Source organism: Acanthopagrus latus, chromosome 5, assembly GCF_904848185.1.
Source record: "Acanthopagrus latus isolate v.2019 chromosome 5, fAcaLat1.1, whole genome shotgun sequence".
NCBI lineage: Eukaryota > Metazoa > Chordata > Actinopteri > Spariformes > Sparidae > Acanthopagrus > Acanthopagrus latus.
The window spans coordinates 13,412,875-13,437,586 of record NC_051043.1 but is presented as its reverse complement, the minus strand read 5'-3'; the positions used below and the strand labels follow the sequence as shown (position 1 = coordinate 13,437,586).

The 24,712-nt window shown below is 44.7% G+C and overlaps 1 protein-coding gene across 1 annotated transcript in view; it reads right to left on the bottom strand.

Moving 5' to 3' along the window:
* galnt9 (polypeptide N-acetylgalactosaminyltransferase 9) overlaps nt 1-21,661 on the bottom strand; it is a 91,539-nt gene extending 69,878 nt beyond the window's left edge. The window contains exons 1-2 of the mRNA XM_037096952.1: nt 20,638-21,661; nt 6,408-6,588 (exon numbers count right to left, since the gene is read on the bottom strand). Coding sequence (XP_036952847.1) covers nt 6,408-6,588; nt 20,638-20,878 — 422 coding nt within the window. The 5' untranslated portion in view covers nt 20,879-21,661. The remainder of the gene's footprint in view (nt 1-6,407; nt 6,589-20,637) is intronic.
* Between the last annotated feature and the right edge of the window lie 3,051 nt (nt 21,662-24,712).

Here is a 24,712-nt window from a genome sequence, read left to right as displayed (position 1 = left end):
TCAGCTCAAAAAAAGCTATAAAACTCTGCAGAGCTTTGGGAGGAGGTCTCAGGTAATCACCGCAAGCTACCCTTTTCACACACAAGTGATCCAGTAATGCTAAAAAAATGAACCTCTGCTTTGTACCACACTATGGCAACAGTGCAGAATTCCACTTCATATATTGGATTTTAAGGTGGTGAGAATATAGTAGATGAGGCACTCAGACATCGTCATCACTTTCATTCCTCACAAGACACCTTATCTTAATATTAGCATTGATTTATTTATAGGGAATGACAATGTGCTGCCTGTGTTTAGTCTCGGCGGCCAAGCAAGCCGGTGCTCGATGTTCTGGACTGGGAAAGCTTAATTTCATGCACTGTTATCAATCACTTCCATTACCGCAGCCCACATGCATTTGATGGCAGAGGTAATAAAAGGAAAAACCAAACCACAGACAGTGTTTATGATGGAGCACGCCGCTCACGTCTATCTATACTTTAAGCCCTGCGCTGGCTCCCTTCTCGTAAGAGTAAATGCACAAGTGTTTTGATTGATAACCCCTCCACTGTATCATTTCGGTCCTTCCCCGCGCATTTATGCTCTCCCTCAGCAACTCCTTTGTTCCCTCTCACGGCGCTCTCTATTGCCTCTCTCAATCAGCCGCGCCAGGTCTATAAATACAATGACAAATCTGGCAGTGAGTTTGAGAGGGGACTCTTTTGCACCACGGCGCTCCTCTGCAAGAGGCTCAGCCACATTGCAACTGTGCAAAACAAAGTAATGTATATTTCACTCCTGCTCAGTTATATGAGCGGCGGAGGGGCTGCGTTTAATGATTATTACCACGGTAATATCTTGGAAATGTCAGAGGGGGCAAGGCAGCCTCATCGCTTCTAGTTGAGATGTGGTGTGAGGCTGCATTTCAGTGTCGAGGTCGTAAAGTGATATTGTAGTTCCATTGCCCTAGTTACTGGATCCAATTTAGGGCATCGCTCAGGCTTAAATTTGTACCTGTCTGCAGTAGCGGGGAAGCCTAGTAAAGCTGTAACAGGATGAGCGATCGACTCATCTGTTTGTAATGGGCCTGAGCTCATTGGACAGCGCTCATAATTTGACCCGGAACAAGCTCTGACAGAAACAGAGCGCCAGATTAAGATGCATTCCTATCACACCTCCCCCTTCTCCTCCCTCCGGCAGCCTGCAGCCCCGCCCGCTTCCCTCTGACTCTTTCCCCGCTGGCCGCTCTTATTTGCTGTGAAATTTCACATTAACCTCCCGTAACCCATGCAGTGCAGGCAACACCAAAAGCAACTTTCCAATCCGCAAGCACTCCTCTCACAAAGATAATCGTTTGCCTTGTCATTTCTCCGCACCCCCCCCCCCCCCCAACCCCCCCAAATCCAGGAGATAAACTCCGGCACTGGAAAGAGCAACAATTTGCAGCTGGAGCTCCTGCACCGCAGAGACCTTATGATCCCATTCTGCAGTATCAGACGCTGAGGAGATGAGGTAAGCCCGTTTCTTCAGCCTCCCTTTCTGGTTATCACCCTCCCATGGGCTGACAAAACGCGAGACGGAGGGTCCTTGGGAAAGCAGAGCATCTGCCACGCTTCAATATAGTTTTGGGTTTGACAACCGTTTTGACGAAATATAAATCAAATCTTCGGCAAAGTGACAATTCAGATTGAGGTGCGCTTAGGTGTAATTGAATAAGAATCCTCTTGGAGAAGGAGAAATGGAGGGTGAAAAACAGGTTTCATGCCTCGAATACGTTTTTCTATTTATGAATAACACAAGTTTCACTGAAAGGCCTTATCACTTCTGTTGTGGGCATCAATAATCTTATCAATTTGGCTCCCTGCATTGTTTTTCTCTCCACAGCCCAATGAGCTGTTATCATACCGTAAGCCTCCCAAGGACAGCGGATGGCAGGCCTCAGACTTGCTATAATATAGAGTCTACTTAAGTCCCCTGGTATCTCAGTTAAGAATGTCACTTGCAGAAATGAAGGGCACCAGAGAGAAATACCGGCTAGCGGGCGCTGAGAGGGGATTACAGGTTTTTGTCCAAGGGACAATCGCGGCTGTAATTATTATGAATTGGTTTTGCCACAGACAGCCGAGTTTTGAAGGGAGAGAGATTTGAGAATGTGCAGATCGTTCAGTCATGGCGGTGGACTTTGCTTCCCCGTAGTCATCAAAGTCCTCGGCTCAATGACTCCTGTTCAATTAAAAGCCCATTAGACAGGAGGTGCCTGGCTCCTGCATTTAACCTCACTTCTGCAGTGCCGCAGTCACCTTTTGCCCGCAGGACGTAATTAGAGAATCCGAATTAGAAATCAGAAATATGTGACCGTCTCGCACACTATGTGAGGAAGGGAGCTGCAGCACACTCCACCAAGTGACACATGCAGTTCAGTTCATCTGGTCCATACCCATAGAAAAATACACTGACGCTAGGGCCTGACAATACATGCAAGTTGTCTTTTCCTAGTTTTCAAGGCTCCAGTACAATAAAGTGGTGTCATTTTAGCTGTTATACTAATAAATTTAATTACATCCACATTACTAATGAGTATTTATCAAAATGATATGCTGTTAAAGTATGAATTGTCAACCCAATAATATTGATAACAAGGTCAAAAATATTGCATTTTGTTCATTCATAAATCCCTCAAATGCATTCACCTCACGGATAAATTATTAAATATTGGCATATCCTATCAAGAAACTTTTAATAAACCACCAATGATAACTTCAAGGCATCTTTAAGTGCGGAACCTACATAAACTGCCAATATACACAGAACTGCGAGTCTTTTAACTGCCCCATAACGGATAGAGCATTAACATTTATGTTACAATTGTGGAGCTCCATTGAGAGGAAGTGTTATGACCAGTCCTACTGGAAGACATTTTGATGTAAAGCATCATCACATTTCATCTTTATTTTTTATGGGATGAGAGGTGATGAAGTCGAGTCAAAGAGGTGGTGATGTTAAATTTATCTGGAAATTGATCTTCATTTAAATAGCATATTTCCATGTATCAGGACTTTCCTGTTAATATATATATATTTTAGTGCCACCTAAATATTTGTAATTTATGTGCTTTTCTATGATATTATAATTTTTTCATTTTGTATTATCTATATTTCTTTAAATGTGTCTTGTTGCTCTTCCTACACCTTTTATATACACTGTCTGTTAGTCTGGTTTGTACAAACTTAAATACCACCTCATAGATCTATGGACCAGATACTGTATGGTCACCCAGGTCCTCTACTGGGCACTCACCTTATCGCTCTGTCAGTTTAGAGTTTTATCCATATTGCCCAGCCCTTGCTGAAGTCAACATTATGAGCTGACAGGTAACACATTCATTGGAGAAGAGAGTCCTGCAGAGCTTTACTGAACCCTTCATGTAGATTTATGTTCTCTGTTGTCACGAAGAGCTCAAGAACTAACAGACTTGTTCTTACATTATATTCACTTATATTGTCCCTTCTGGTCTACCTTAGAAAAAAAAGGCTGTGCAACATGGCGGAAAAGGCTCATTCAGAGTGAATGAGAACACAGCCATTCTTAGTTTGAAAACATAATGCTAAATATTACATATAACAGGTAAGACGTGAACACGTCCTCACTACCACAACAACACAGGCAGTTACAGCACTGTGTTGGCTGAAGACACATCCATTTTCTCACTCGGGGCAGTTCTTTCACTGGACTTTGATGTTTCGCTTTTGTTTTTCGTGGCGTAAACAGAAAAAGCAAGGAAAACTATGCTTGCATTTTGCACTGCATTGATTTCCGTTGCGCCTCACAACAAACGATCAAGTCTTTATCATAGCGTGTACCTATTGAGTAGCTGTCACGGACTGAAGCTTCAGCTCGCTTGACACGACAGGCTTTGCTTGCGCTCGGAGAATGTGCGCTTATTTATATGGGAACAAAAGTATCGTGTATGTCAAAAAATGACACATGATGGATTATTGGCTGGACAGAGAGGCACGGATTGAGCAGAAGGGAAATACCAAACTGTTCAACACGGAGTGAAAGAAGGGCCTTGCGCCCTGTAGTAAGAAAGAAAGCAGAAACCATCAAAAGCCATGAAACAGGCTCTAAATCCAAACACAAGCACTCAAGAGGAAGCCACGCCACCTACAAACTGGAGGACACTCCAGCGCACCCCGATACTCGCATCTCTTTGACCTTTTCGTCCTATTTTTTATGTTGAGCTGGTTGATTAAACGAAGGAATTTCCTCAAACCCTCCATTCCAGAGGCGCTCTCAGCTGACTTTATTAATTAGCATGCTCCCTTTTTTTTTTTTTTTACCCAGCCTCCCCCTCCCCATTCCACTCTTGTCTAATTTTTTTCCGGGCGTGAAAAAGAGCTCCGAACAATGCAGCGTGGATGAAATGAATTGTTATCCCCGCTAAAGCCCTCGGAAACCTCTCTTGGCCGTCAGATTTCCTCTCAGCGTCTCTGCCCGTCCCCATTGTTCTTTGACACCGTGTGATATAAACGCCAGTGGCAGCCCTGATTACCCCCTCCCTCCCCAATCCATCTGCTGCAGCACTCGCTGTATCACAGCTGTGGTTCACTTTCTTCATCTAAAATGTATTTTAAAAGGGCCATTAAGGCTGCTCGCTGGGCATCCGCTGGGTCCCTTTCATAAAAAAAAAAAAAAAAAAAAAAAAAGATTAAAAAAAATAAAGCAATTCAAGATTCTTTTTCTTGCTACACTGTAACACAGCTCTTCAAATATCACCATCATCTTGTCCATGTCCTTTCATGTTGGGATTAGCCGCGTCTAAAGTAAGTCCTTTGTATGACTCCCCATGCTCAAGGCCCAAAGATGCCCTGCCTAACTAGTGAACAATCTGCCAATCAATCAAACATTTCTCTCCAGAGAGAGACGCCATTCAGCGCACTTTGGTTTTGATCGCTGTCTTTCATCTCCACCTGGTATTAATGACGCAGCAGTGCCTCATCGCTGTGTGTTCAGATTTAATCAATGCACAAATATGTTCAGGAAGTCTGTCAGGAGCAGATATCAGATAGCAGATATCCACATTTTATCGTCTATGCTTTAAGACATTTTAACCAGCAAATTTGCTAGAAGATTAGCTCGCTCGGTGCTAGTGCTAGCCCGCTAGCCAGGTCGGTCAAGTGACCCACTCTGCTCATGTTGTAGCTGCTACATCCCTCACGAGGAGGCGCATTGCTGCAGCAATGTCTGAGAAAGTGGAGGAAAAGCTGACAACTTTGCATATTTCGTCTAAAAAACACATTTCATTGGGGACATGAAAGCAGAAAGGCTGCTCTATGAAACACCAAACGGGGTCACAAACAATTTCTCCACAGTCGTCGGCCACTGAAACGTTGATTCTGACAACACTGAGGGTGAACATCTTGAAATGGATGCCCATCCCACGCATGGGATGAGTGTTTGACTTCTGTTCTTAACACAAGAACGCGTATTCATGCTTGATGAATGCACTGCGCTGTGTCTCACGTCATTTCGTCATAATGCGGGTTTACTACATGCCATGTGCCACTGAGACGCCGGGGGCAGCCGGTGCAACATCGATGTCATAAACCACCATGTGTACAGGAACGTCCCCCGCTGGAGGGCATTAAATTTACAAGGGAGGCATTTGCATGTCTATGTTTAATACAGAAACCAGTGAGAGGAATTTTTTGATCTTCCATACGTCTCACCAGCACTCTGACGGTGGCCACTGGGCACAGTGTTATTGCCTAGTGAGTCTTGAACACAGTCTTAAGAGATCCAACCAGCGACCCTGACATCTGGACAGGACTCGACAAACTCCCACTTAGTGCATCCTCGCTGGCTGCATACTGTTCACACTGCTGCTGCGTGCACTTAATGCATATTTGATTTTATTCATGTTTCTTACAGGAAATTTAATCCAAGCAGAGTCGGTGAACTGTGGAAGAGAAGCTTTTCAGACATTTTTTTTAAGACGTCATTAAGCAAACGCATGAAAATATCATGAGCACTTCTGACTTGCTCTGAGCTCGCAGGAAGATTTTGTAAAATTCCAGTAATCCTCGACACCTCGCTTTAACTGCGCTCATCCCTGGCTCACCTCGTACTGCAACTCGACTACTTTGGCGAAGTGAATATTCTCTCACCAAAATACCAATAAACACAAAAAAAAGAAAGGACAGGATAAAACACTGCGTGCTTGATGAAAATGGCAGCTTCCTGGCAAAACGTCCTGCCGTACACAGTGCGCCTTCACAAAAATAGAACCCATCAGGTGCAGCGGGGATTAAAGTGGCGAAACTTCAATTTGCAAGTAATTCTTTTAAGTTATGTGGCTCAAAACGGGTGTAGCGCAATAGATGGAGGCAGGATGTGCAAGACAAGAGAGCGAGAGGTGGGTGTACTTTTTAGGCCTGTAGTCGGGGATGCTCCTGTCCAAGGAGATGCGGTCGCTGAGCTGAGCGTTGTAGCCGTACTCCTCGTATTTCCCCTCGGCGTCGTGACTGTCCTCTCCCAGAGTGGCAGCAGCTCCCCCTTGGCCCAGGCCTCCGGGTCCCTCGACTAGACCCATGGGCTTCGCCAGACCTGCCAAGAAAATGACAGAACAGAGGGGACCATCATACAGATGCACACGTCCAGGTGTAGAGAGAGACAAACATACACAGGGAATACGGGGAGAGACAGGCGAGAAGAGAGGCCAGGCAGAGGGCCAGCTGATGGACAGTCTGTGGCAGGGTGAGGAGACTGGTGTGTGGCAGCTCCGAGACCCAGCGGGGCATCATTACACTGTCTGTCAATGACAAAAGCTGCAAAACACCCACGCGGATGCGTGCGTCACCGAAGCCTCGAGAGGCAGCAGTAGAGAGGCCGACACTCGACTAGAGACTTCAGTACTGCTTCTTTCTAATACCGTTTGGCTAATATTTCAAGTGGTGAAAATCAAATTCAGACACAGTATGATGAAAGAACATTTACTAGCCGAGCGTTAGTTTGTGAGCAGGACCGACGTGTATTACACTGTAGTAAAATTAAAGGCTTGCGTAATGATGGGGCGTGGTAAGGTTAGCATTATCACACCACTGTGCAGTCATAAAAAGGCCCTTAATGAATCCGTGATTTGAAGCACCACCAGGCAGACACGCCCACGGCGAACAGGTCGCGCCTGACTCACACACTCAGCGTGGATCCTCCTGCAGTGACTTTTACGTTCACTTTTGAACTTCCACACCAGGGTTTTTGAAAACTTTGAGGGCAGCGGGGCAGAGCGGTCGAGTGGACGGGAATTTAATGTACGCTGGTTATCAAGTGGCACGATTTGATTATAATCATAGAGCAGAGATGGAGCGGCACCTCCAGCCGCGTGAGCTACTGTAGACAACATTAGAGGATTTTTTTCTTTTCCTGTCGAGTAACTCCCCCACCTCTCCTCTCCTCTCCCCTCCCTCCTCCTTGCCGACCGCTATATGCCCTTTGTTTCATCACCACGACTTGCATGAGCTTTGCCAGATGGTTTCCTCACATACTTTGCGTAGTCTCCTCTGTCATTTTGTTTCTCCATGACCCAAAAACACCGATGTTCAAATACAGTTGATAAAAAAAAGCGTGGTTTCTGTGTCGTTATCATGGTGAGAACAACACGCCCTCTTATCACGCTGCACTGTTTACCTGCAGGTAAACATATTAATGGGAGATACTCTTTGAAATTTTCAATTCAGCGATATGATGATGTATGAAAGATTATCGTGCTGCATCAAATAATGTAGCCTGCTGATGCTTAGTTGAGATACGGTCCATAAATTTAATATGAATACAGTGTACCTGATGGAAGCAAGTGATAAGGAGAAAAGAAATCCCTGTGAACTTCCACAGAAAGTTTTTTGACCTACTTAAGGAAAACTTGGGCAATGACACCAAATTGTCGTTTCATCGAGGTGAATAAAATCGTTTGGAAAGGAGGAAACCAACACCATATTTCACGTAATCTGGAAACTCACATGCTGCAACTAAATTAATAGAGTCCTGGGACCCTTTCTGACCCAACTCGGCATTTATCCCTCTCTCTCACACATTGCCTCAGTGTTAACATCACAAGCCCACGTTTCACTTTGCTTTAGTGGCTGAATCAGAGGCGGTCCTCGGTCACCCTCATCATGTGAGGCTCCCCGGGTCTGACACAGCTAAGACCCAGCGCCGGATTTAATGTGTCAGGCTTAAAATATCCTTCTGCCCTCATTAAAATGACTCATGACTCATGTGTTTTTTTTTTTTTGTTTTTTTTTTTTACTGAGCGCCACTTTGGTGCTGTGACAGTGACATTTTCAGAAAGGCGGGGGGGGGAGAGTGTGTCAAAAATTGATATCCTGGCTGATGAAAGAAAGCAGCCCGTTCAATGATTCACACATGTCCAGTAATTATTTCAGACGGAGCCGGAGAGGCTTAACCATATGCTTCTTCTTCTTCTTCTTCTTTATTTTCCAAAATGAGACTCTCTCTCCATCATTATGCTTTTGACTTGCAGCATTCAACGTCCACTGCCGCCCTCCCTTATCTCATCTCGGAGCTAATTCAAACGTGTTAATTAATCTGTACATGGCTTAAATTATATATGAAGAGTGCAAATGTGATAGATGTTTTGTTTGCAGAGAACTCCAGCTGCTCTCTGTTGAACCAACAGCTACTAAATGAGTACTGGTGTATAAGCGCTGTTAATGACTAGAGTCTACTGCTGCATGTGACAAAGTGAGCTATCATGATCCATGGTTCACACAAAAGGCCTGTTTTTTTTTTGTTTTTTTTTTTGTTCTCCTTTCACACAACAACTAAACGTATCTTACTTGCAGTAAATGTTGCAAAGAAAGAAGACGCAATAAATCAGGTATTTTTTTTTCCCGCTCGTCTCAACAGAAGCACGTTGTCTGTCTCTGCTCTCTGCCTATTGTCTGACTATTTTAAAATTCCATGGAACTGCGGGATAATGTCAGATAATTGATATGCGAGCCAAGCTTCCAGTGTGGCCCTCCGCAGGAAAAAAAAAAAAAAAAGAAGAATCGAGCCGCGTCTGTTCTCCATATCAACAGATGGACACACAGACAGTAAGTAAACAGCGCATACCAATGAAGAGCTCATCTCTCAGCACCCCCCCCACTCCAGGAACTGCAGAGTAATCACCATATTTGGATGGCCTCAAATCCTCGGGTGCTACTGAAGATTTGTAATTGGAGCTGAATGGTTGCAAACTGGCGTCTCCCGCGAGAGGGATTTAGCGCGCCCTGCAACCAGCCAATGTGGTGGCATTTTGACAAGTATGGGTGGGGTTTGCGTCACCGACCGGCCATCTGGCACAGCGGCCGGTGTCGCACAGTAACACAGATACCCTCCAGAGCCGGAGACTCGAGTCTGGAGGGCCTCTCCGTCTCTGCATGAGTCTTGGAAGCGGGACAATGCCTGCGGGCTTTGTTTTTCTGCGTTATTTCGCTTCCCCCTGCCTTCCACTCTTCTCTATCTGATTGGAGGAAATTGCATTATGGGATGAGAGGGCCCGGACGTCTGATCCGCTGTTGTCTGTCTGCAGCACGTCAGTATAAGTTTAAAGACTCTGCAGATGCAATTTCATTACAGGGAGTTCGTATTCCTGATTTAAAAGAGGGTGATTTTTTTTTTTTTTTCTTTTTTGCAAATCTTGTGCAGGGTTTTGTCTTTTTGTAGCTGCCGATAAAAAACAAACACCTTCTTTGATAGCGCCTGGTAGGTCATGTGAGGTTCTGATTCATCTCTTTTTGTTTTCTCTTCATTTCTTCTTTCCTTTTTGTTACATTTGCTTGGGAGAAAGAAGAAGGAAAAACAAATTAAATGTGCGCGATTAATCAATGGCAGAGCCGCCCCAAACACTTCTTTGTGCGCGGCAACGTTTCCTCACAAACAAAAATAGCAGCTTTTAATGCGTCTCTGGAAAGGAAGGAATTGGACTGTGCAAATCTGTGGGCAGAGCTGCGAGGATTAGGAGCTATTCCAGTGGCACCGGTTAAAAATGTATGTACACATGATCCTGTGAGGCACTTTGTATAAAAGCATTCAGCAAGTGGCCTGTTATGTTTCTGGTATGAAATAATAATAATAAAAAATGATGACAATGTTGAAAAAAAGGCCTGCTCTCTGTGGTGCCGAGACCCAGATACCTGCAAATGCCAACAGCTGAAACAACCGACGACGCACCTGTAGTCTGTGGCTTCACAACTTCAACATTCCCATGTATTTTTCCGCTGTGCAGTTGTGTGGTTTTTTTTGATTCGCCACTTCCGGTGCGAGTTCACACTTCAAACACCACATTAGCGCTTTCATCATCTCACTTGGAGCCGGTTGCAGCCCAACATCTGCTTCCTCCCCTCGGTGTCAGCTGGATGCGGATCTTTGACACGTCGGGTGCCAATTTGAATCTCGTTGCATCTGTCCCCGCACCCGTTCCTCGCAATCCATTTGTCCAAACCCCTCCCGACACGATACATTAAACACTAACAGCCATAAATAATACAGCGACCCTAAGAATGTGTCTGATTTGGCCTTTGCAAGATAGCGTCACGGATTCAAAGATGACCCCGTTTTTAATGAAAGATTCAAGAGCGGGAGTGGATTTATGTGTGTCCAAAGTGATGCAGCTGGGTTCTAAATATTGATGGCGAGCAGCGGGTTGGGGGATTCTGAGATCTCTTCAGGAAGGGGGGAAAATAACTCCTCGTGGAGAAGTTTGAAGCCTTCAAAGGCCAAAACAAATCTATGAAACGCTGAGGGCCGGGAGAAGAGCCGTGTTAATTCTAGCACCGCCACTCGTGACAGCAGCCGGCGTGTCGGGAGGATAACAACTGTGATTTGGAAACTGTTAGCACTAGACCCCTGAATAATATCAAAACAATGGATTGTTTCCCCTTTTGCAATATTTAAGCACGAGCAAATACGGAGCATGGTGTGCATAAACAGCACAAACTTCAGAGGGAGGACGATAAGTTCATCTTTTACCCTTTTTAGCTCATTTGTTTTCTTTATTCCTTTTGTTTTTCACGCTGGTTTGCTGGTTAGGCAGCTCCACTAAAATAACCCAATAAAGACCCCGTTTGTAGTTTCGTTCCCTTCTCTTTCTGTTTGGAACGCCGACTCTCACCCATCGGCTTTGACAAGATGCCGCCTCGGAGTGAAAATCTATTTCAGCGAAGTGTGACAGGCAAAATCACTCTAGCATGTGTTTTGTGCGTATTGTTAACACTGAATAGCTGGCTTCTTCCATCCAATAGTTGTAATTATAAGAGCACAGAGCAAAGCTATAATCTGTGTCTGCTCATCCACACAGTGTATCTGCATTCTTCTGTGTCCTGATTTACACCGCAAGTTGCAAGGAATCATCTGCCGCCCCATTTTCCCATGTCCATTTATGTCACGTGTTCGGCTGCTCATAGAAGAATCCCTTTATATTCAAAACCTCACTAAAACAGCGGTATGCTCTTGATGGAAAATATGGCAACTCAGCTAATTGTGCAATGTTGCTTTTGAAAACTAGAATTACAGCCTCTCGGTTGTATTCCCTGCTGGGACACTTACTTCACGTGGAGCAACGACAATCACCTGAAGCCCTAATCAGATCAAATGCTATCCCAAATTTGAAGAAATCACCCCCCTTCTGACCTCCAAATTATCATCAGTGCATCCTTTGAATACATTCCCTCACAGTGTTTCTGACATGTCACATTCATGAGAAGACAATGTGACACTGACCTTTGTCCTATAAAGGGGCCAATGCACACATTTTGGTTGCAAGAGTTAAATAAAACTATCAACAGAATTTGACTAAATAGCACTTTTGGCATTATGACGTCTATGTATTGTGTTAGCATGCTAACCAGCGAGCCGCGGCCCGTCCTGGTCCAGAGCTCCTGTGCTAGCGGTGCAAATACTTCCTCTCCCCCGGCTCCCAGTCTGAAGCGCAGGCTGCGAGCTAACTGAGCTAACTAGCTGAGGGGGGCTACAGTTAGCAGCAGTTGGTTGTTGCTCCAGTGAGGCGCTGCTCACTATTTGTTTTGAGTATGGATTTGACAGGCGGCCAGTTTTTACATACGGCACCTCTAACCACGTAATTTGAATCTGTTCATTCTTTCAAACTAGAAGAAATTCCCTCAAGACGTATTGAGATATTGAGTTCAAAGGAACGGGACTGTCAAACTATCAAAAATATGAGGGTGTGGCTCTCTTTGCCATTATGCAAACACTTCTTCACAGCCACCTTAATCTGGTAATCATTTTTCCGTCGCTTTTGAGCCGACATCTGCTTAAATTTGTCAAGCTTAAGTATCGCATCAACAGGTAAACTATAACACCTGCTCGGAATCAGTCAGGCTTTATCCCACAGTGTGAGAAAAATCTTTGAAGAGGTGATCCTCATTGTTGTAAACAAAGCTGTATTATCATGCAAATTATATATATGCATATATATATAAAACTCTATATTTGTTTATATTTCAGCAAATCTGCATGTTAAGCCATGCTGCATTAAATAGCAAGTCTGAATCCAGTGACCATGGAGGAATATCTGATTATAAGGAGCCTCTTTTGTGTGATTTCTAAGCCAAACTAGAATGGCACTCAGAAGAGTGTATTCCTCTGCCAAGGCCCAGCAGTCCTCTAGAATTCAATCAAGTGTATGAAAAATGTCTACCAGATGAAGGTTTTTCTTCAAAACTACATCAAGTTGAACTCACCCACAAATACATTACTCCCCGAGAAATTAACAGAAATGCTGAGAGGCGGACTTTCTCACAATGTTGGAGCAAGTGAGAAACAAATCCTGGATCTGTCAATTTATCTAGATCTGAAGCGGAAGTCATTGCGCCTGTTCTGGGCCGAGACCCATCCTCCATCCAGCTTTCGTGAAGGTCTGTTCAGGGGGTTTTGTGTTATCTTTTTAACAAAGCAATCAACAGACAAATGGACAAAACATAACCTCCTTCATGGAGGTAATTACAGCTGAAGGTCAGTCTGATGGGATGTCAATTTAGCAGAATAAAACAAATAGCATGAATTCTCATATGTCTTGTCTGTTTATATCTTAAGACAGTCATTTTATTTGGTTACATCCTTAGTATTGACTATAAACATCTAATTGTCAGAAATCTCATAAAAGGAATACAAAACAAATCAAAGTGCAGAGAGGCAACGAAATCATTAATTATCCAGTCTGGCAGGCTGGACTACATGTCCCTCCTTCAGCGGGTGTCAAAATTAAATGTTGGTAATGAAATGGCAGCATGACTGTAGGCCAGCAGTGTAAATAAGAGGAATGCTCACTCCATGTGAAATAGCCATCATTGTCTGTGGCTGACTGCTGATTGTCAGGTTAGCAGCTGAATTCATTATCGTGATTCCTCAAGGCTGAGCAGAATTGATTCTTATCTGTTTCTGAAACTGTCGGCCAGAGCCCTCATCTCCATATCATTATTGAAATATATTTCATTTCATCAGGCCTCGCCGAGCTGCGACGCGGTGCCCGGGCAGCCCGCCGCCATTACACACCGCACAACAACATACAGGCGCGCCCGCGATGCGTATCATTAAGATACAGTCAGAGCATCAAGTGTGTGTCAGTGTGGAAGAGAGAGAGAGTGTGACATTTTCTTATTTCTCATCAAGTCTTTGGCGCAGCAGGCTTAGCATATAAACAGCGTTGGTTTCTTTGCCATAATTGGGCATTACAGATAAGAAGCATATCTAGTGCTGCAGCTGGGCCCGTGAGGCTGCCATCCCATCAGCACCTACGCACCAGGAGAAGGCCGGGAGTGACATGCATGGCTGATGACAAGGGAATCAGCGGGACTGTGAGATGAGGGACAACAGCTGAGCTCCGGCAATGACAGATCCAGCCAGTCAGAGGAGTAAACTCAATAGTACCACATTCATTTGTTAATAATACTAATAACAATAATAATACTGTCTGTTTTTCAGGAGGTTTATTTTTAGCTGCTTCCAGTCACAGAACAGTAGAAGAAAGAGAGGCAATGAAAAGTTTGACCTGCAGACTATCAGAATGAAAATATGCTGTTTTTTTTAGTTTAGTTTTGTTTTAATGCCCTTATCTTATCTTATCACAAGTCAATTATTTTTCTCAAAAAATAACAAGCTTGTCTTGTTGCTATGTCGACAAAACAAAAGCCCAATTCTTTGAGATGCTGATATAATCCGTCACATGAAAACCATATTCATTTTGTAAAAAATCCAAGCCATTCTCAGCTGCCATATCAAACAGTTAGCATTCCTGGCTAACTAGCTAAACTTGTTCCCAGATACTTTAAATAATTTACCATACACGCTGTTCAATTATCATGCTGAAGCTTTTACTCTTGTTTAACATGAAAACATATGATTCAAAAATACAGCTTAAGCTAGAACAGCCAAACAGTGTTACATTTGTAGAAAGGATTGCAGCTCTACAATGAAACACATGAACCAATTTGTTTCTTTCGGGTTATCCACGTCTCCTACATGGATGTCATTAATTAATTAATAATAATCCCATTATTTTTTTTTTCACACTAATAGTTTCTATTTAGTCATATAGGATGGGCTTTTCAACTGATTGGCAGCGCTAATGTTAGCTTATTTAGCTAGCTGGCTTCAAAAATGGCAGCAATTATTTAAAGAAAGATCATTAAGACTTTTGAGTGGTAAATCTGTCACTGTTATATTTGTTGACTTGATCATAAACCCTGTGTCAACAGAAAGCTTTGGCAACAGTAGCTTAATGGAGGAGATAGCAAACATCGATTTAACAAGGTCCATCATGTTTTCTCTGCACTCATTGAATATCAACACATTATGTTGGATATTAACAGATTAATTTAGTTTATTTTATTTTCTTTATCTCAGTATTGAATGAAGCTAATGTTATTAGTGTATTGAGCCCATTCAGCCATACTCGCAGGGTTTGAGCAGGTAAGTACTGTCGAGGAGGTATTTGCTGGTTCTAATGCAGTACTTAAGGTCAAAATGCTGCTTCATAAGCTTGTTAACAAGCTTAAAACCTCCTCATCTGATTAGCCAAAGAAGGTGGCATCCACAGCACAGCAGTGCTGCTGATAACCCTCATGTTGCTCATTTCTGCACAGAATGGGCTGCTGATAAAGCTTGACCATTGTTTGCTTGTTGGGAGTCTGGTGGCCATCCATCAGACGACCGTAAAAAAAAGAATTCTGCGACTTGTTTATGTCCTTCAAATCTAATTGGACCTCACTGCAGCTCCCACGGCATGCCATTGGTAGGCAATAAACAACAGAGGGAATGGGCAATTACTTCATATCGCTGGTGGACATGGTAATAGTTATTGGCGCGCCGAGTCCTCCTCTCACCATAGTTATTCCCAATGGCCATAGAATACAATTTGTGGTCTGTGCACGATTTAGAAAAAAAGGGCAGTGACCTGGGATATGAGGACATGATTAAGTATGCCATTAAAGAGCTCAAGACAAATCATAGAGAAATTGTGACAGCCAGCGAACGTTTCCAGCCTGTGCGCCCCCCCCCTTGCTACATACTGCCGCTGTCAAGGAAAAAATACGAAACTGCGAATGATTCCTTATTCTGTCTCGCACTTGGATGGCATTGAAAGAGATACGGCGTCGGGGTCTGTTTGGGAAGTGTAAATTGGAGGGATTTGCTGTGTGAGGCTCAATTTGAAAATTCAATGCCACAGTATGACACCAAGTGTAATAATTACTGACTTTATCTGACTTATTTAATTAATTTTAGACTCACACCTAGTTTCAACATGTTTTTATTCTCTTTCATTCTCTATGTTCGCTGAAAGGCAGGCAGCTGGGCCAGCTTTGCACTTGGTTCATTGCTTGTTCATCTCTTGAGTCCATCATCAACTTTTACTCTCTCATCTTGTTAAAGAAGTGCAGAATTGTGTCCGAGCAGCTTGAATTCAAATGAAAGTTCTGAAAATCATTAATGATGCTAATGTAACGTTCACTGACATAAAACTAATGATGCAAAAATGCAACTCTTTTGTCTGTATTTTGCATCTCTGGCCTGAGAGGAGAGGTAGTTGTTTGACTTGAGCATTTATGTCATGGACTATAACTCCACTACATTTGAAAGACAAATATTGTACTTCAAAAACGTCTCTGTTAGCCTTTGGGAGTCTTCCGATAGTTATAATTCAATCAGTAGAGAGCTAAAACGAACATTATCCAGAACATATCGAAACCCTCACCCCTGACCCCAGTCTTGTTCAGAAAGAAGAAAAACAACAAAAAAAGAATGATGGCTAGAGCAGATAAAGATGATGACCTTTCGCTACCAGATCACACAAGGCCATTTCTGAAGTCTATGTTTGCAATTATTTAAATGATCATGGTCAGGTTATGCCTTGAAAAAAACTCTGACACATTTCAGCATCAATTCTTCACGTGCACAACATGTGCCCCCTGATACGGCTTGCTGCCAAGCCGCATCATGAGAAAATAAAGGCATCTTACTATTTTCACGGGAGTGCCTTTGAGATTTCTCACGTTTTTGGAGGGATTCCTATTGTTTTAAATGTTGATCTGTTTATTGCCTGGTGTGGCCAGAATTGACTAGTATGACTGCTAGGAATACGGTTAACTGAGCTTACTATCTAATGGCTGCTGCAGCTAGCGGTGGTTATCATTTTCTCTAGTAATATGCTGCCACGTAGTTTCTGAAGTATCCGTTTGACAGGTGGCCAGCAAAGACGACTTTTAAACTTTCCTCTTAGCGTTTCCTCATGATAGTTTTGTTGGCATCACTTTTGAGACAGTGTTAGCAAAATGGGTACTGCTAATAGCCCGGCCACTGTCAAAGCAAGTAAAACACATGGTTGCGCTAATAAGTGGGCAGGGCTTGTTATGTACTGATCTAGGAGAAAGAATGCTTGTTTTGGACCGTCTAGAGTCCCTGTGGTAAAAGGCCATCAAAATCAGGTGGGAAGGCCTAATCACAAAGTTAACATGAGGTATATAGGGAACCATTCTATATGGTGTCATTTTTCTATAGCAGTTATACTGTGCAGCCAGTATTTACTTAGGAATGACACAGCAAAAAAAATAAATAAATACAAAGTTATCCATGGCCAGTATAAGTGTTTCAAAAAGAAAATCGGACTGAACAGCTTCCATTTGGAGCGATATCTGACTTTGACTCAAACTGTGCACTCTGTCCACCACTGCACTCTTCCAAATGAAAAAAACCTCACATCCACGTTCCAAAATCCACCCACTCCAAACCGATATCATTTATATACAGTTTCCCACCCCCGTCGTATAATCTCACACACACATGTTCAAGTGTGCATAAGTCTCTCTTTGTGTGTTTTTCACAGTCACAGTGTGTTTCTGTCCCGCAGCAGTCCCACTGTGGGGTTGACTGGCTCAGTTGCATTGTCTCTATAAAAAGCTAAGTGACTGAGAGGATGCATTGTAATTTTTGAGAGGCAGTGCCTGCTGGCTGGTCGCCAGATGCCAAGCATAACTCAAAGTGACAGAGTGACCCTCAAATAGCTGCCGAAGCTCAGGCATAATAACAAGATCATGCGAGGAAAAAAAGTCCACGGTTGCAGCTGTTTCAGGGGCTGCAAAGCTGTGAAACGCGCTTAATGACTGTCAAGCCACGTTTTCTGGATCATTTCAACATCAGTCGGAACACGTAACTGCATCTTCAACAAGCAAAGGAAAGATCTGACGTTCTCCGTGCGCTCCTGAATTCATCAGCTTCCACTGGTCTGATTTGTAGATACAGGGGCAGTTTTCTGTGACCTCTACTGGTGACCAGCGTGAAATGCAACAACACCAGCAGCCCCTGCCGTCCCCTTTGAGCCAGAGCTGCAGCAGCCTGTTGTTCACACCGATGACAAAGTCGCTATCTCCAAGGAGCGAACAGCAAGCTAGTAAATAGAAAGTGCCTTTACTGATGGATTAGAAAATCATTCAGCAACAACTCGCTAAGCAGCAACATTCCAGCGTGCTGATTCCTCGTTACTCAGCTTGCGTGCGAACCTTGCTGATGTAGATGAAACATCACCGACTCAAAACACGTCCCTCATTACTGTCGACCAGATCGGCTGGAATATTTTGAGTCAGCTGAAAATGCCTGCGGGTGTGGAGTTTTATTACAAACCTGACTCGAAAATATTTAGTATATTCTTTTTCTTTTCTTTTTTTCTGGATCTATTTTCAGAGGGAGCAAATTGAGCAATCGCTTTTGCAAGTCACCGCAGTTAATCAAGCCAATCAACTCCTCGCGGAGTTGTTTGTCCTCCAAGGCAGTCCAGCATTTCTGTGGCATTCTCGTACCACGACACTCGCATCGTCTCGAAGGATGCGACCGGGGGCGAGCACGACGTTGTGAGAAAATTGTGCTTGGTGATGCCACTTAGCCTGAGATCACCTGAACGAGCACTGGTCAGCCCAAGAAATACACCAACTTCAAGAAATGTGTTTATTTTACTGCAGCGGCGACCTGTGCAGGAAGTCAGCGGGAAGCTATCCAACTTCTGTTCAGCCATGGATTGCTGTGTTTTTCACAGAAATAATATTTTTTGAGTCTTTAAACCAACAGAAACTGAGCAGATAAAAGTACAGTGTAGTGAGTGTAGAGAGTGTTTGTTTGTGTAAACAAACAAACAAACAAACAAAAAAAAAAATAGTGAGTGATCAGTTAAAGGTAAAGGTCATCAAAAGATCCTGTCGTGATCTCATCACCGGAATGCTGATGGAAACTCGGGTGAGGTCACATCGTACGCAAAACATTTACGAAGCTTGACGGTAGAACAGCTGCCCAGCATTCTCATGAGCCACTGAAGTAGATGGGGACTAAAGAAAACATAAAATGGCTCTGTAGAGTATTCCAAGTCTCTGGAAACCCCCTTGACCCCAAATGTGTTGACATTGCTACACCCTTGGTGCACCATCGAGCCTCCGTACCAACACCGCTGCGTGCTAACGCTTTTAGCCTGGCAGCAACGGTGAAGATTTATAGCTGCCTCTCAAATCAATTTGGGATCTCTGGGCTTCCTGAGGCTTGGATTACACCGGATAAGCTGGATAAGCTTTTTCAATTTTTCTTGTTTACCTTTTAAAACAAGTCCCCATCTACTTCAGTTGTTTAAAAGAATGCTGCATCATTGTTTTGCTGCAGAGCTCCAGATATCTTTCTGTGGACTGCGAAACATATCCCAATTTCTTTTTATTGACATGGGGGTGAGTAGGTACTGACTGAATTTACATTTTTTGGGTGGACTCATCCTTTAAAATGGCTCTATGTGGTTTTGGAAAAGAAATTCAGAATTTTAATATTAACAATATTTATGAGGTAATAAAACAAAATCAGAAGTGAATAAACAAGCTGTTCTCAGAGGGAAATAAGGTCCTCAGAACACTGTTTGAAGCTGGAGAGGTGGCAGGGTCCGCCACATCCAAACAAACAGTAGGAAATTGCCTTTAAACTAAATTATTCAGATTATTCAGTCATGAAAACAGAGAGAATCTGTTTATTTAGTTTGTTTAGGCATAAAAAAGGACCAGAACTACAAATTGCACCTTTAAGACAAATTGTGCAGTTTGATAATAACTCTCTGGGAAACTGTAAAAGCCATTTATTTATTTTATTTTTATTTATGTTTTGTTTTTGTTTTTTTGTTTTTTTGACATTCAGTAGACCAGGGACTATTCAAATGAGTGAATAAGTAAATACATGAACATTGCAACTGGAATTGTAATTAATAAAGACACCCCAAACTTTGCCTCGTTAATACAACAAATACGTATATTTACGTGCAAACAGTTTCCTAATGGAACGTGGCAAATTGAAAATGTGTGAGGAATGAATTGTGAGGACATTAAAAGTTGGTCTGCTGCTTTATCAAACACTGATCTGGCTCGTGTTTTGCATCACGTCCTGGATCCAGGTCAGTCCAGGTCGCATCTTTGACATCAGCTGTGATTATGTTCGATGCCCCCCAAACAGGAGATCAGACCACGAGGAAGACAGAGTCGTGCCTAAGTTGATTTTAAAGATTTCTGCTCTGCCCAGGAGAAAAACGCCGCACAGACTAATGGCCGTGTAATGAAATACAAGTCTGTCAGTCCGCCGTGGAGCCAGACTCTCCTTCAAAACTCCGACAGCTTGTTAAATGTGATCTGTTTGAGCAGCGAGCCGGCGGTGCCTCCGGTGAAATGAGCTGCCAGGCGGAGAGACAGACTTCCTCTGGAGCGGGACTGCGCGCAGATCCGCAGACATCAATACATAAGTTTATGTGAAGTTTACAACGAGTCAATTATGGGGCTGATGGAGGGGGAGGGGGGGACACAGTCTGATGGGCTGTTAAAGTTACGGCCCAGTAAAAGTCTGTCGATGCAAACGGTACATCAGCCCGCTTCTCTGGCTGCTACAGGCTGGGTCGGAGCTCGTGTCATGTGCAAAATGAAACTGATTTGTTTTCACTGAAGCCTTTTTTTAAGTTGTCGGCGTGCCCAACGCTGCGCCAGGACTGCCCTCCCTGCCTCAACCTCCCCATGAGGTGTTACACTATGATGATGATGGTGACCTCTTTACAGTGAGTCGCCCGCTCCCCTTCCTTACCGTTCAGCTGGTTGTAGACCACGTCCTCCAGCCTCTCCAGCCTCTGGAGAATGGACTGCCTGTCCACCAAGTTGGAAACTTTGCCATTCCTGGCTCGCAGCCTCTGGTCGGACATACGCCCTATCTGGACGAGCTCCTCGGACCGGTCCTGGATCCTGCAGTACACCGAGAACAGGATAATCCCCACGAACACCAGGATGTTGACGGTCAGCAAAGTTTTGATTTTGCGTGCCACAGCCATGAAAGAGGAGCGTCGTCTGGCTGACTCAAGTCAAGCCCCCCCAGCAGCCGTGCGGTGTGGCGGCCTGCTCTGCCGCCGGACTGTGCGTATATTCCAGAGGGAAGGTCAACTCGTAAAGAACCAAATATGAAAGAAGAGGAAGAAGTCCCGGATCCGTTCAGCACCACGGACAGCGCTCACTTCTCCGCACCCCTCCTCCTCCTCCTCCTCCTCCTCCTCCCCGTCACATGGAGGTTCAAGGTGGGGGAAAGGTTGCGGGCGGACGCGGCTCTCGGCTCTCAGAGCGACGGCTTCTTTTCTTCTTCTTCTTTTTTGTTTGTTTCCGCGAGAGAAACCGCTGCATGCGATCGAGCTACATATTACGATGTGACGATGTGACGCCGGGGGAGACATGCATCCCCCCGAGGAGGAGAAGAAGAAGAAGGAGAAGAAGAAGAAACCAGCTGCGAAACATCTCCCCTCCGCGCAAAAAAAACAGCAACAAAAAAACAAAAACAAAAAAAAAAAAAACGTGAGAAGTCGCCTGCTTCCCCCTTCAGCCCCGGCGTGTCTCGTCCATGTTTACCGGGAGATGCTCTGCGATACGCGGCCGTGTCGGAGCATCCTCCTCCGGCTGTGACATCCCTTCCCTCTCTCTCTCTCTCTCTCTCTCTCTCTCTCTGTCTCTTTGTGTCTCTCTCTGTCTCTCTCTTTCTCTCCGGACGATCCGTAACCCGCTCTGCGTAAAAAAAGGGAACCCGTGGAGCTTATGTCCAGAAAATATGTGCATGCTTCATAAACAAGGCGGCGTTTCTCTCCCTCCCTCCCTCCCTCCTCTTCCTCCCCTCTCTCTCTCTCTCTCTCTCTCTCTCTCTCTCTCTCTATCTATCTATCTATCTGTCTCCCTCCCTGTGTTTGGGTCTCCTCCCGTCAGTCCATTGTCGTCCCCCCCTCCCTCCCTCTGTGTGTGTCTCCGGCGCAGAGCAGGCTGAGCTGAGCGCAGATTCGCCCTCACATGCTAGTGCGAGAGAGATGCAGCCGGACTCTGGCATGCTGTCTCTCCTCCTCCTCCTCCCTCTCCTCCTCCTCCTCACCCCAGCACCCCCCCCGTCACTCCCTCTCTCTCTCGCTCTCTGTCGGGGAGCCGCCGCCGCTGCCGCTGCGTCCTGACGTTTCCGGAGGCGCATTCATGAATATTCACGTCGAAAACAATAATAGTAAAGCAGCACGGACGCTTCCGCTCGGTGGAGCAGCTTTTAGTGGACTGTGAAAAAAACAAAAAAAAAAAACAAATGCAGATTTCTCCCTCTCCCTCTCTCTCCCCCCCCCCCCCCTCTCTCTCTCTTTTTTTCTCTTCCTGATCCGTGATGCGAAGGTTAACAGCTTCCATCTCACCTCTCCTGCCACAGCCAGCAGCGAGCCTTAAGCCCCCACAGCTCCGCATCCGCGACGCATATAGGTCGTTTTTTGATTGTATGTTATTTGACTGTTATGCAACTGCCCCCTTGCCTACGTGCATGGTCAACCTCAGGACCGTGATCATCCTCTCACACGCTCCGATGGAGTCTCGACCCCACATGCCATTAGGAAAACATCCCCCCCCCTTACAATAACTAACCTTTTTTGTTAATCATATAGGTCATGTCTCCTCTGCTCCAGTTCAACTTTCAACCCAACCTCTCACTAACTGAGGCCCCACTCCTATGTTGGCCGATCCAGCTGTAAAACCAATGAGGGCAGGCAGAGTGATTCCAAGCCATCAGCAGCTCAGTTCGGATCCCCTTCAAGCCCCCCCGCCCCCTTTTTTTCCTCGTCCTCCTGCTGCCGAAATGAAATACAGCTCGGGTAAATCACGTACAGATGGATTCAGTCTCTCTCTGTACTCTCGCTTGATTAAGCAAACCCAGCCGTGGCACAAGGCCTCCCAGAGCACTTTTGATCCCACTTCATACCCACCAAGAGGACCTTCAGATTTACATTCTCCAGCTTGTTCGCCTCTCTCGCCCATCATCAGATGGCACCCTGTAACTGTAAAAAAAAAAAAAAAATGTTTATGAGGCCAAAGCATCTCTGCGCCTCCTTCTGTGAGAATGCTCACAGGACACATGTTCCTGCCACGTCATGCCCCTTTTTTAACAAATGCCCTCAGAAATCTGTGTGTTTCTTTGTTTTGGTTAGCAGATTCAAGAGCTTTTTAGTTCTAATCCACTCGGAAAATCACTCTGGGAGTTGGAAGGAGAGAAGTGGTGCACTGTGCTGTTGAGCGCGACCTCATCACTTCACCCAAGACACAAGCTCAGCTCAGGAGGAGGACGGAGGAGGTTCAGTGGCGTTTCTGTGTGGAACTCCCCGCAGCCCAGGAGCGTGGTTAAATGTGATGACACAGTATGCTTTCTGATCATACCCCACCATGCACTTCTCCTCTCCTGTGTTTCCCCATCTCCCTGTGACATTTACATTTAAAATAAAAAGGCTTTGTGCGCAGTGTATAATTAGGATTCCTGCTGCACGCGAGTCCCATTTACAAAAGGTGCTGATTTAATTCGACGTCTGCAGAAAACAGACAGACTGTGGGGAAATCACTGTTCCAGCCACCTCAGCCACCGTGCAAGCCCCGGCGCAGCTGCTTATACAGCAGCACCTCCAGCATCACCCCCCCCCCCCAGACCACCCCATACCACCCCAACGCTCCCTTACAGGACTCTCCCAAGACTTCTGCTCTCTTTTCTGTATTCAGCACCCTGCATGCCTCTGTGACTGCAGACACTGGCACTCAAGTGTTTTAACCATATTAACCTGGGTCACTGCCAGCTGCACCATACTCTACCCACTCAGTGTTTCAGCATAAGCCACTCGAACATATTACGTGGGAGGACACAGGCTGGATGGGACCGTGTGCACCTATAGTGCTGCTGCGAGACAGCCGGGGAGCATCTACAGGCGTGCTCTCGCCAGATCTGCGATCAGAGGGAACATAACGTCTCAGCGTGCTCTGTGGCCACACTCCGCGAGGAGGGGGACTGTGTAAAGATGTGTTGCATCAGTCCAGCTACCTATTAATCACAAATATGTGCACGGGTAATGTGAACAAATGCCCTTTCAGTTGCTGTGTTGATTTATTAGCGTATAAGAAGCCCAAATGATATAAAGGCAGCCCCTTTTTGCTGTCAAAATGATGATCAGATGATTATTTGTTATAATGGAAAGGAAGAAACAAAGGCATTTGTACCTTCTTCTCAGCAGTTTTATTGAAGAGTATACAAGGACATTTAGCATGCAGCCCCCATCTCAGCATTTGCCAGCACATTGTTGATATGCTGAGCCTGCTAGCCAACTAGTTTACGTGCTATTTAAACCAGAAAAATTAAATTAACATTTTCCAGAGTGGGTAGATGTTAGCGTCTGCAGCATGCTAAGGTTACAGGACGAGCAAGCAACAAAAAGGCTGCGAAACCAGTGTGATACTAGGGTTCAACTTTTGTAAGAGTGACACAATGGGATATTTTCAAGTAGTGACCTAAACAAATATTTTAATGTTTTCCTATCCCTGGCCAGGTGGTTTTTGTACCCAAACCTCACCAGACCATTAGCACAGCGTTGTTATAACATAAGTTTGAAAACTTAACTTAAAGAAATGTAAAGTTGCAACATAGTGAAACATAAAGTTTTAACATATCATGGCTTACAGCGGACAAGACGAGGCATGTTAGCACACAAGAAGGAGGCAGAATCCAGAAAGCTCAAAAGTGAATTGCTCTTTTTGTGTCACCATGTTGAAAAGTTGAACATGTTGAAAAGTTGTCTATTGACACGTCCAGCACACAGGCAGCAACACTAGTGATGACATGGAGTCAT